This window comes from Elgaria multicarinata, chromosome 4 (genome assembly GCF_023053635.1).
Source record: "Elgaria multicarinata webbii isolate HBS135686 ecotype San Diego chromosome 4, rElgMul1.1.pri, whole genome shotgun sequence".
Classification (NCBI taxonomy): domain Eukaryota; kingdom Metazoa; phylum Chordata; class Lepidosauria; order Squamata; family Anguidae; genus Elgaria; species Elgaria multicarinata.
Window position 1 is genome coordinate 35,442,993 of NC_086174.1, and position 12,816 is coordinate 35,455,808.

Below are 12,816 nucleotides of genomic sequence, written 5' to 3' on the forward strand. Positions count from 1 at the left end.
TGCCGGAGTCCGGCGGGCAATTCTAGCTGCAGGGACACCAGTAAGATACCTCCCCAGCTGCGTTCTTACAGCCACAGAGATAGGAAAAAACAGAGAAGCGCTGCAAATAGCGCTCACTTCCGGTTTCTATTTCAACGCCGCCATATGAGGGACTGGAGAGCCGAGCGCAAACAAGGGAGCAGCTCTAATGACAGCCTTATCTAATTCCGCAACATGCATAAGAAAGTGGCTGCATACACTTTCGTACTGATTGCGCAGTCCGGCATGTCCCATGGGGTACCGGAGGTGTAGCCGTACTAGTGTTTTTATGTATATACGTTCTCTTTGCGCCTGCCTTAGATCACGTGGAGATGAGTGACGCCAGGCCTCTCGCTCTCCTCCCCCGGCCCCGCCCTCTCCAGGCGATGACTGCTGCCCGGAACGTTCGTGGCGGCTGCGCGGTTCCGCCGGACGCTGCCTGAAAGGACGAAGACACGTTCTGGGCAAGATGGCGGCTGCCATGGTGGGCTCACGTGGGGAAACAGAAGCCGCCGGCTCCGAAGTGTTGGAGAGCGATGGTGGTAATGGCCTGAGGGGCTTGTCCGTGGCTCGGAGGGGGACCCGGGTTGACGGCTTGGAAGGAAAGAGAAAGAGAGCGGGAGGGAGGTGTTCGAGGGGAGGGTAATTAAAGCGCCCAACTAAAAAGTAGTGCAGAAATTCCCTTCTCTGAGCCTCGGAAGGATGGGATTTGGCGGAAGGGTGGGGTGAACTTCTCTGAAGGGGCAAGGCGTGGGATTGAGCTTGGAGCAAAGGGCGAGTAAGGGGGATAGCTATATGCTATCCCTAGTATCAGAGGCAGTATGCCTATGCACACCAGTTGCTGGGGGACATGTATAGCAGGGAGCTGGTTGGCCACTGTGTGAGCAGAATACTGGACTAGATGAACCCTTGATCTAATCCAGCATGACTCTTCTGTTTTTGCGAATTCCTGTTTTAATATCCCCCCTCCCCGCGACCTCTTATTACTTGGTCATTTCTGCGTCTGTGCTCACTCCATATCTTTCAGTTTCATTCGCTTTTCGTTGTCTTCTGTGGGTTATTTCTGTCCCTAACGTTAACTGTTTCCCAGCAGAGAGAGTATTGATCAATGCGCTCTTCCTAATCCTCTTGGATCTTTGTGGAAGATCAAATACCTAAATATTTTCTCATCTTTGTAGAAGCCCCCCCACCCCACCTTAATTATTTATTTTATTTATTACATTTTTATACTGCTCAACAGCTGAAGCTCTCTGGACGGTTCATTAAAATTAAAACCATGAAGAGCATAAAAACAACCAACAGTAGAGTAAAAGGATCTTGGTTTATTTCAGGCCTTCAAATTAGTTGAGGTTTTGTTGGATCAAGGGCTGTTTTTTATTATTATGTTGAACGACTTTGGGTTACACTTTTTTATTCAGTCTGGAAAAATGTAGCAGTAGTTACATGCTGGCTATCAAAAGTTAGGCTGGTTGCAAATAGAAGATTGTCTATATAATGTGATACTGGCTTTTATCTTGGGCCAATAACTGCATAGTGGCTTAGCCCTGATTGGCTTTGTCAAGAAGGAGCAGCCCTTACTAAGAACTTAATAGCTAGTTCAGAATTGCTTTACAGTTTACGAAACTTACAGATCCAACTGAATTCTGTTACAGATTATAGTTAGCCGACATATAGCTGTATTCTAGAAAGCTCTTTCTTTAAAAGCTACTTCATTATTTTACAGCTGATGCTGGCATCTACTTAGATGATATCACTTGAACTCCAGATACTTGTCAAATTCCAGTCTGTCCAATGGTGATATAAAAAGTCTCTCCCAGGATAATTTGAAGAGCGAGAGCTTGAAACCATATCTTGCGATTTGGAAATAACAATGGGAACCATGAGTACATTTTGTTGTGTTTCATGGGAGGTTCCTAATTTGCTAGGACATTTACAGCATCCTATTGTAAATGTATTAACTGAGCCAAGAACTGCTTCTATTTGCCAGCATTAAACAGAAACCGATGAGGAAATAGGTTTTATTCCTCATATAAATATGTATGTGGTGCTCAAACACAGTGTTGAAAACAGTTATCTTTGTAGATGCATGTGGGCATATAATGCAGACATTCATTTTATATTTCTGAATAGGCAAAATGCCGTATAAAGTTTATAAAGTCAAAGACAAGTTAGTGATTAATTTTTCAATCTAATAGTTTACCAGTTGTTAGTCCGCTGGTCCTGGACCGAAGGTGGGGTGAAGGCTTACATAGATGACTGTAATCTCTTCAAGGAGAGTTCTGTGTTCCAAAGAGATGGGACCAGATGCTATACATATATTTTTCATGACTGCTATTGGACAGATTGGTGTTTTAGTGGGTTCCTTGTAAGCAGGCTTTCTCCCTAACCTGTAGTTGGATTGTGGGGGGTTAAGGCATGCAGTGTTCTCCCTACTGCTCTGACTGATAAAAAAGGATCATGAGTCTCTGGCTGGTATGGACAAGTGCTGCTTTTTTGTTCTCTGGAAATAGAACATGCAAAATAGCTGAGGCACCTCATGAAACGTACTGTGTAACTCAAAATCATGTATATGTTGTCACTAGAAATTGATTAGAGAGTGCCCTTTCCTTGCCTATGTACTGACCTTAAAAGGTGTAGAGAAAGGCAGCCATTTGACAAACTGAAATTGCTCCTCCCACTGTCCATCTCCATGCCAGTATGTTTTTTTCTCCCACCCTATATAGTTCCATCAATATTCATAGTATTCTGCAAAGTACAGGACGACCATTCCTTGGCCTGAGGACCTTACAATCTAAAATTTGATACAGGGAGATAGCAGAGGAAGGAGAGGGAAATGGAGGCAGAGTTAAGGAGGAAGATTAGGCATTATTTCAGTTACACATATTTATACCAGGCCGGATAATATTGATGATTTTTTTTAAAAATAATCCTTTAATTAAAACCTGATTTTTTTTTTAAAAAAAAGTTTTCTTCATTTAAATCACTCTTTATTTTTAATAATATATCATAAATAAAATATTAAATTTCTCTGCAACTTAAAAATAGCAGTTACAATTAAATCTCGTCATAAACATGCTAACTCTACATTTATGCGCTCATAAAAATGAAGTAATCTACCAATGAAACATGGGGGTTTTCAGTTTTTCATCTCATAGAAATGGTTCTGTCCACCCTAACTATCAGTTCTTGCTTCTTGAAAGTTCTGGGCTTAGAGTTTCTCTGACTCAAGTTGCATGTACAAAGACACAGCCTAGATAGGATTGTTCTATGCCCCATTGAGCTCAATTTCTGAGAGACATGTATAGCATTGTGCTGTTAACCTCACACTGTCAAGCGTGCTAGTCATAAAAAGACCCTGTATGGGAATATTTAAAAGACATTCCCTCTATAGGTAAAAAGGAAATTATGTAAAATATATACAATGAGGCAAAGAGATGCAAAGCCTGCTTGTAAGAATAGAACTGTGTAAACAATGCTTGCATTTAGTTGTAAATTATCATGGCTTAGCAGCCAGATTTGCGGGAAATATTTGATGTTTTCTCAGGAAATATATGAAATGTCTGTTTGGACACACACACGTACACACATCCAGACAGAATTAGTTAGTCCGAAGCTGGGCACCAGCACTTTGTAGAAACACGTACAATCGGGTAGGAATTAGAGCTTTATGCAAGCAGTTAAGAACAGGCTTCTGCGGAGGACTAGATGCATCTCACTACTCCAGTGGGTACTGGTAAATTTTGATGTTCAGGTGCTCATCATAACAATCCCCATAGCCACATTCCTAAGGAGAGTCCAAACATTCAGACCCCTGTGTTGATCCATAACAAGCCAGTCTAACAGTTTCACCTCCACCAAAAGCAGGTCTTCTGCAAAGGTAATTGGTCATAATTGCCCATTCAAGATCCGGCCAGCCTCCCCCCTCCCAACCCCCCCCCCCCCCAAAAAAAACCCCAAGGAACAATATACTGTGCGGATTGCAGCTAAACTCAGAGGGGAGCCTGAGGGGGCTGGCAGATGACTTCAGCGCCTAGGCTAATAAGCATTGCATCCCTTTGAGTCTTGGCCCCGGTACACCCTTGTTTTACCCCATGCAAACAAGACGTTGAAATTTAAAATTTCTTTTAAGATATGCCCAGGCTTATTTGACCTGCATGGCAGAGAGAGGAGTTGAAAGAATAACTTTCATATTATGTCTACTAACGTTTAGTATAAACTACTACTACTGCCACCATCCTTTCTTTTGTTGGTGGTGAGGGACAGAGTTTGCATTGGGTCTAGAATGGATTAAAACTGTCTTATAGCTATAATTACTGAAATAATGTTTGTGTTTATATAATTCAGTAGTAGTAATTTATAAATGCTTAGGCCATAGGCCATTCGCATACAGAATAGATACACTATGAAGAAACAACAATATAAAAATACTACATATAATCACAAACAGATCATACATAATAAAAGAATAAAATTCAGTACAATTAAAAGCATAATTTGAATATAAAATTTGTAGTTAAATAAGAGCATCTCCAGCACAGTCAACTGCAATCTCAGTAATAAATCTTGCCCGAATTTTCATTGCTGCCAGGGCAAAAAGAGATACTTTGTGCGTTACCCTAGAGTCAGTGTCAGACAGGAGATAGAAAATCTTTTCCGAAGTGGTATTGAAGTGTAGCTGATACAGAATAGATTCCAAAAATTTGGTTCTTGGTTCAGAGTATAAAGAACAGAAGAGCAAATAATGAGGCAGATCCTCAATGTCTGGTGCCCCACAAATACACAGACGGAGGGCCAAAGGGGTGCGCTGATATCTGCCATCCGTCATAGCTGTAGGCATAGTTTGAAAACGGAGGGCTGTAAATGCTTGCCTAAGCTTTGGGGATGTAAGCTTTACCAGGTAAACAGCCCTTTGATGGTCAAATTTATAAAGCCTATACCATTTTGAAAATTTGGAATTGTTAATAGCTTGTCTGTCCAGCTGAGCACCATAGTTAAAAATATATTCCCGAAGTTTCTCCCTTGAGTTCAAGACAGAAACGTTGTCAAGAAGAGCAGGATACAATTCAAGCAACTTGTAATATCTTGAACTCCAGCTTTTACAGTTTGATAGCTGTTCAAAACATAGCTTGGGGAAAATCCTAACTGAGGAATCCTGTACAATTCTCCAACAGTTAAAAATAAATAAATGAATACGAGATCTAATAGAGGGGAGTGTTTATATAATTGCTAAGTGTGGTAGTTGTAGTAAGCATGTCTGGTGAGGGTTGTATTAATGTCATTACCACTTGAACTGGTCGTATGGAAAAATGTGAGGTGTATTGGATACCTTCACATCCAACTTACCCCTGTGGCTTCCCATATTGGATGGGAAGAGCAATTAGAAAATGTGTTCTACTTTCCTTCAAGAGGCTGGTGATGTGTGTGTCCTCTTACTTATCATTAACATGTAAATACTCACAGCTGGATCCTATGCATTATGTAATAGCTTTAGGTTTATTTTCACAAGAGGTATCTAAATAGAAGGGAAGGACAGCTGCAACAGAGTGAGGCTTCAGTCATCTTCTCTGAGTAGCAAAGGTACTATTAAGAGTCAGAATCAGAGGCTGCCTGTTACCAGAGCTGATCAATTGTTCAATTGGCATGCATGCACAGAATTGGATCGGATCACATGCTGCTCATTTCAGCCCACCTTGGTTTTGAGATTTCAACACTAGATGTCAGTATTGCAATTTTAATCTTTTTAAAAGAAAAACCTGCTGCTTTTACCCCAGAACGTTACTAATTCTACAATAAATTACAGAGCTTTGTTCTTATTCTAGTCATGACTTTTAAACTCATAGTTCTGTAGAGGTATTGTCTGCACTTTATACATCCTTTTAGTTTCCATAAAATGATGCCTTGCTGCACATGACCTTGGTGGGGGCGGGCATTAGTTCTGGCAAGAGATGTTGCCTGGTGTTTAAATACCACTAACTTTTTTTTAAAGTTGAGAAAAAACTTACCTTGGTTAAGAGTATAATACCAGTAGCAAGGAATTGGATGTGTTTCTTTTTCTCTTAGGGTCTGAGTGGAGCTCGGATGTACCAGAGGACAGCTTCTCATCTGGGGGTGAAGAGCCGGATGGTGAGGATGAGTCAAAGACCCTGGCCACTGAAGCCCAGGAGGCAGCAGAGTCCAAAGAGACCGGCAATGCTGGTTGGGCTGATGCCATGGCCAAAGTGCTTAATAAAAAGGTTCCCAAGAGTAAGCCCACCATATTGGTTAAAAACAAGGAGCGGGATGCAGAAAGAGAAAAGGAAAAACAAGAGAGGCTGAAGAGGAGAAGACAGGTAAGGAACCAGATATAGCATTATGACTGCGGTGTTCACCAAACACGACCGATACTTTTGGAGTGGGGGCCTGAGATTCCTGAAAGGCATCAATTATCTCTCAGTATGGCGAGTTTTCATCTTCAGTATCTAATCTACACTTAACATTAAATTGCCTAAGTGTTGACTCTTTGGGAAGTGGTTACTAAAAGCCAATTTGAAAGTCTCCTTCAGGCTGCTATGAAGCCTGCACTGGGTGCAAGAATCATAGAATAGTAGAGTTGGAAGGGGCCTATAAGGCCATCGAGTCCAACCCCTTGCTCAATGCAGGAATCCACCTTAAAGCATACGTGACACATGGTTGTCCAGCTGCCTCTTGAATGACTCTAGTGTGGGAAAGCCCACAACCTCCCTAGGTAACTGGTTCCATTGTTGTACTGCTTTAACAGTGAGGAAGTTTTTCCTGATGTCCAGCCGGAATTTGGCTTCCTGTAACTTGAGCCCACTATTTCGTGTCCTGCAATCTGGGAGGATCGAGAAGAGATCCTGACCCTCCTCTGTGTGACAACATTTTAAGTATTTGAAGAGTGCTATCATGTCTCCGCTCAGGCTAAACATCCCAAGTTCTTTCAGTCTCTCCTGATAGGGCTTTGTTTCCAGAGGACTGGTGCATCGTGGTAGGGATCCCTTATGTGTCCAAGGGAAAAACTAGCAACGCCATTGGTGGCAAACGTTGTGTCACTGCAGGAGTGCCAAACTCATTGGAGGAGCAAAGCTGCCATCCAGGAGCTGCTCCGTTGTAATGCCTATAATAACCCCCCCCAAAATCAGCTCCCTTTGAATTCAACATGGCTGTCTATTGTGTTTCAGATTCCCTGAGGTAATAAGTGTAAAGTTTTGTGAGGCAGTGATTTTCATGACATTTACAAGGATTATGCCCCAAGTTCACTGGAGATATATCTGGTAATTTTAATACCTATCTCTTTGAAGACCCTTATGCTTTTTTAATCTTGTTAATGACACCATAATGCACAGAGGCCCTGGGATTGGGTAGCTAAAAGTATAATATCCAGTATTGCACATCTTTTAATGACTGCATAATGATACTATAAACCAAACTAACAGATGGTGGGATCCGCCCCCCAAGTAAGGCTGCGTTCTTTGGTTTCAGCCACTTTATTCCATTAAATTGCATTCCCATCTCTTTATTGAAGTATCTTATTTTAACAGCAGTGTGTGCTACCAGGCTATGGTGGCTGCTTGGTTACTCCCAATATATTCAGGATGAGACTTGAAAATATAAGGCTGTAATATAGAATATAGTCAATGACTGTTTGCTCTCTATATCTGGTTTTATCAGATAAATATGTGGAATACCACAAATTGGTGGTGCACTGTTGGTCTATAAACTGATTTGTTCACTATGAGATAAACTTAAAACAGCCTGCCTTTTATTAATTCCATGCCAATGGAAGATTAAAATAGGGTTAGTTGTTTGATCTGAGGCCAGGGCATAGCTATAAACATCTGAATTCATACCAGTGTGCCTGGGTTGATAAAGATGAGAGTTTTCAGACTTCATAAAAAGAGGCCATGGGTAATGCAAACTTAGTGTTCAAGAGGGCTCAAGTAATGTTAATTTGCTATTCAATTGTTTTAAGTAACCTGAACATCTGTTTTGCCAAAGCAGCTGAAAGTAAAGATGGTACATATATATTATGGCTGTTGATAGGGACAAAAAAAGTTTTATTGTCGAAATCAATATTCTTTACCCACCAATGCTTCCCCTGCTAAACACTGGCTGGGTTCACATAACACGACAACCCATGGGGAGATCCCTGGCTTGTTGACGGTTTGTGAACTGTGGGTTGATTGTTTGTGAGCGCAGCTGGGTTTACCCAACACAGCAATCCATTGTTCAGTAATAACTGACAATCAACACATACTCAACCTTGAGTGTGGGTTGTCATGTTGTGTGAAGCCAGTCAGAGGGCCAGTTTGCTTATTTAGTATGATGTCTTCCCCAACAAGCCAGAGTTGGAACCACGTAGGAGGAGCAGATTGGGAGCAATTGAGCAATAGAGACTAGCATGCTAGCTCATTCTTGACAACTCAGGTTTTTTTGTGTGTTTTAAAAAACTGGGTTGTGTGCAAACTAGGCAGTTATGTATGATGTATAAGACTATGTACTTTTAGCAAGCTGGGGTACATACTAGCATACTCTACTTCAACATTTTGGTAACCTTTTTATATCTGGAAGAATTAACTGCATTCAGTTGACTACATCCTGAGCTCAGTCACAGAAACGATAGGTTAAAAAGTTATTGATAACAAAAATACGAGTTTTTAAATGTTTCAGCTTCCACCTTTTGTCAGTAATGCAGCTGGATTTCAAAGCAGGCACTGGGAGTCTAGGCAATAATTGCAAGAATGCTAAGAACGGATAAAATTCTCAGGAGGTAACGTCTTCCATATAAAACCTCCTAAGATTACAAGAAAGATCTTAAAAATGACTACGCGTAGCTAAAATATGGATTCTCCAAATTAAGGCCATGAATGTTGGCATATCCAACATTCTGTTAGAAGTTCTGGCTGTTCTGTTAGGCTGTTCTGTTAGAAGTACTTCCAATCTCAAAGATAGTTCATGGTTTCTCTTAAATTATTTGGGCAATGTGCTTTTGAATGTCTTGTTCCAGTAGTAGCATGTATTATTCGAGTACTGTGATAGTTCAGCTACCTCCAAAACATTCAGTGTCTATGGAGGTGCTTGTCTTCTGAATATAAGCTTTCTGTGTAGAATCTAGATACCTGTACTCTGTTCACCAAATATGTCTATTTATATGGGAACTTCAAGTCATCCTTGAAGATCCTACCCACAGACTACTCATCCAATAATGATAACTTTGATGCCATTTTTGCAGTTTGATGCAGTGGCAAAAGGAGTTTACAATGGTGATTAAAAATTCTTGCACCCATTTCCTTGATGTTTTCCATCATAAATCATAATAAGATAGTCTAGGTTTGTATACCAGGTTTTGTATAGTATACCAGGGATAAGCACTTTGGCACCCTCCAGTTGCATTGGATTTCAACTTCCATCTTCCCCAGCCAGCATGGGCAATGCTTTGGGATAATGGGAGTTGTAGTCCAAAACCTCTAGAAAAACACATCAAGAAAAAAAATCTAGTTTGGCCCACAAGATTAAAACAACAAAACTTACATTAAATGTAAAAAGCACTTTCTTCAACAAGGATATCCTTCTGTCACTGACTGCAGTATTGCTAGTCATCAGCCTTCTCCAGATAATTTCTCCTCCACTAATTTGAGGAAGACACTAACAAGGGACTCCATATTCATTTTGCATTCATCTTACGTGATTTAAGAAGAGCTGTCCCTATTAACCAATAAATGACACCTTTCAGAATCTACAACAAGCCTCCTTTTGGTGCTTTGCAAATTAGGCGCAAGAGCTGAACTGAACCAGCCAGTTGTCCATCTTCGATCAGGTCACACAATCGCTGCATGATTAGCACTTGAGGAAACAGGCCCTTTCAAAAGTAGAGTGATGGGCAGTGCCTGGGACAGCCTTGCCCAATCTGACACCCTCCAGATATTTTGGACTGTAATTCCCATCAGCTCCATCTAGCAATGGCAGTCAGTGGTCAAGGATGATGGGAGTTGCAGTCCAAAATATTTGAAAAGTGTCAGGTTGGGCATATCTTGCCTATGACATTGAATAGAACCTCACCTTTAAGTGTAATGTTCTAGTACACACTTACCTTGGATGCTCTGTGTGGTATTCCTTAACATACTGAGCTTTGAACCTCTTCAGCAATAGTTGGTGTTCACAGTTTTAAAAGTGTGAATAGCCTGTTGTGAGATGGGGCAGTTTAGGTGGCCATGGACTTTCAGACTTGAAAATATTTCCAGTCGGACAATAAATCCAATCCTGAGACTCTAGAAATGGGAGCATCTCTATATAAACCGACTGAACACTGCAATGTGTTTGACCTGGATGATAATGCTTACAGTTTTGGGACCTAGAAATATGTAATAGCATTTCATATGCCTGAAAATAAAGAGCAGGCATGCCCCACCCCCACCCCCAATTGGGAATACAGCATGCAGAAGTCAGTGTTATCCTTTTCATGCCATTGTCCCAATTAAATAATCACCCCCTCCCAGAAGCTGCTGTTGGTGTTGTTGGAAGCGTGTGAGAAGGGTGAATCATTTCTTCAGTAAGTGACATACGTAAAGTACATGCTATTACATGGCTTGTATAATGAAAATGTACTGTGTGTATTGAAAATACAGTGCTGGATTAGGTATTAAACACTTTGTCTAACAATTGCTGAGTGTTTTTCCAAGGTGCATCATTATGATATCTCACCGTGACTCTCATTGTAAAGTAAGAGTCTGATGTGCAAACTGGTGGCCAAAGAATGCTGCAGGTTATTTTGGAGAAAGGTGTAGTGGAGCACACCTGCCTTGGAATTCTGCATATCTTTAACTGTAGTTCCATAAATGTCCATTCTATAAGAGGCTATGCTCCAGAGTAACTCTATCAACCTTAGAAGTTTTTTTAAAAATAATTTGCCTAGAATACTTTCCTCCCAGAATATGTGTTTTTAAATAGGGGTCCTATTGTTGCCTGAGTTGCGATGAGATTCTCATTTTTTTGCTCAGAGCGAATATTTGCTTGCCTGAGTGAATACCTAAATTCCAGGTAAAATTGTTAAGTTATGAAGTGATTCTTTTCTCTGCCTGGTAGGGGAATCCTATTTTGAGTCCTTTGTGTCCATGTTTAAGAAACTTGCTTGAAAATCTGTTGGTGCTAATGTGGTTGGAAAGATTCGCTGGTGTGCCCATTATGTGAAAATTCACTCTGTTGACCTGGGGATATGTTGCTTGGCCCTACAGAAGTAACATTGTTAAGCCTAGGTGTCTTCTCCCTGTCCTTGCCTAACACTGCCGTACATGATTTATCAACGTCGTTTTTTTAAGCAATATTCTATAGGAGTACTTTACATTTTTAAAATGCCTAATGCTCTTCCACATAACAATATTTATGATGCAGATTGATAAAAAGCGGGAGTGGGAAATGATGTGCAGAGTGAAGCCAGATGTTGTCAAAGACAGAGAAATGGAGAGAAACCTTCAGAGAATTGCCACGAGGTAAGACTGTGTATTTGGGCTTTTGAAAACAGATCTAAAGGCATGCCGGAATAATCTGCTTCTAATCAAATCGGATCCTTAAGAAGTGACTCGTGGGAGTCAAATGATTTATACTTGGTTCTGTCTCATACAGTATCAAGTTCAACAAAAGATTTCAGAAGTCTTATGAAAGCATAAAATTTGGACAAGACTATAACGTGTTAAGTGTTCACCCAGCAGGAGTTCTGGGCCTTAGCTCATGGTTTTGTTAATTCCATACTTACAAAAAAATATACAGATCAATCACTTCTCCCGCTCTTTGTATTTCTCTAAAGTGCATTCACCAAAACTCGCTGTTCTTGCGGTCAGATTACTGTCTTGCATTAACCTTGTGCAGTACCGCATGGCTCTAGTCTAGAACAGAACCAATGTGTTCTCTTGATCATATCAGTGGGCTTATTTTGATATCTTTACCTCCACTGGGCCTGCTTTAAAAGCTTGCCTCTGAACTTTGCTTAGGTGGGTGTGTTAAGTCATAGGTGGACTATTCTCATGTGTACCATGACCTCGTGCCAGAATTTTCCACTCTAGTGGGCCATGTAAGGGCTGGTTTACACAAACAAGTGGTATTTATTTTCTTCATGTGATTATGTACTTGGAGACATGGTAGTGTGGAAGCAGCTTTCCTGTGGGACAGCCATGGCAGCTTCTGTGATTTCAGCAGAACGGGCAGCTGCAGTGATGGAAATGCTACGATGACCGCTGTTTTTCAACATCACTGTGTGTCAAAGTATTACTAGTAATGAAGCCTGTATGAACCCTGTGCTCTCCAGATGTTTTGGGCTACAACTTCCATAATCCCTTACCATTGGCCATGCTGGCTGGGATTGATGGTTATTTTAGTCCAAACCTTCTGGAGGGCACCAGGCTGCCTATCTCTACAGTATTTCAATGAACACAATTTAAAGAACCAATCTGATGGGTGATGGTAATAGGTAGAAATCAACATTAGGGAACTCTGCAGAGAGCAACAAGTGGCATGCTTGTGTAGATTAGTTTACTACTTGTGTGTATTGACTGAATTACTTCCTTTTGAGTTCTTATACTGTCTCCTATTTTTGCATGTTATGACACTTGGCAAGGATAAGAGTATTTTGGGCACACTGGAGAAAGTTAAAACACCCTGGGCAAGCCACTATCATAGAAACCCATTTATGCAAATACCCTAAGGTGTATGTCAATAACAGCAATTTTACCCTAAGGAAGTGCCCTTTCTAATCTGACTTGATTCACAGAGCCAAGGTACCTGAGTGTGAAAGGAGGCTTGTTTCGTTTT

The 12,816-nt window shown here is 41.0% G+C and overlaps 1 protein-coding gene across 1 annotated transcript in view; it reads left to right on the top strand.

Moving 5' to 3' along the window:
* The first annotated feature begins 456 nt into the window (after positions 1-456).
* RRP15 (ribosomal RNA processing 15 homolog) overlaps positions 457-12,816 on the top strand; it is a 47,915-nt gene continuing 35,555 nt past the window's right edge. Inside the window, exons 1-3 of the mRNA XM_063125580.1 lie at positions 457-560; positions 6,079-6,347; positions 11,404-11,501. Coding sequence (XP_062981650.1) covers positions 488-560; positions 6,079-6,347; positions 11,404-11,501 — 440 coding nt within the window. The 5' untranslated portion in view covers positions 457-487. The remainder of the gene's footprint in view (positions 561-6,078; positions 6,348-11,403; positions 11,502-12,816) is intronic.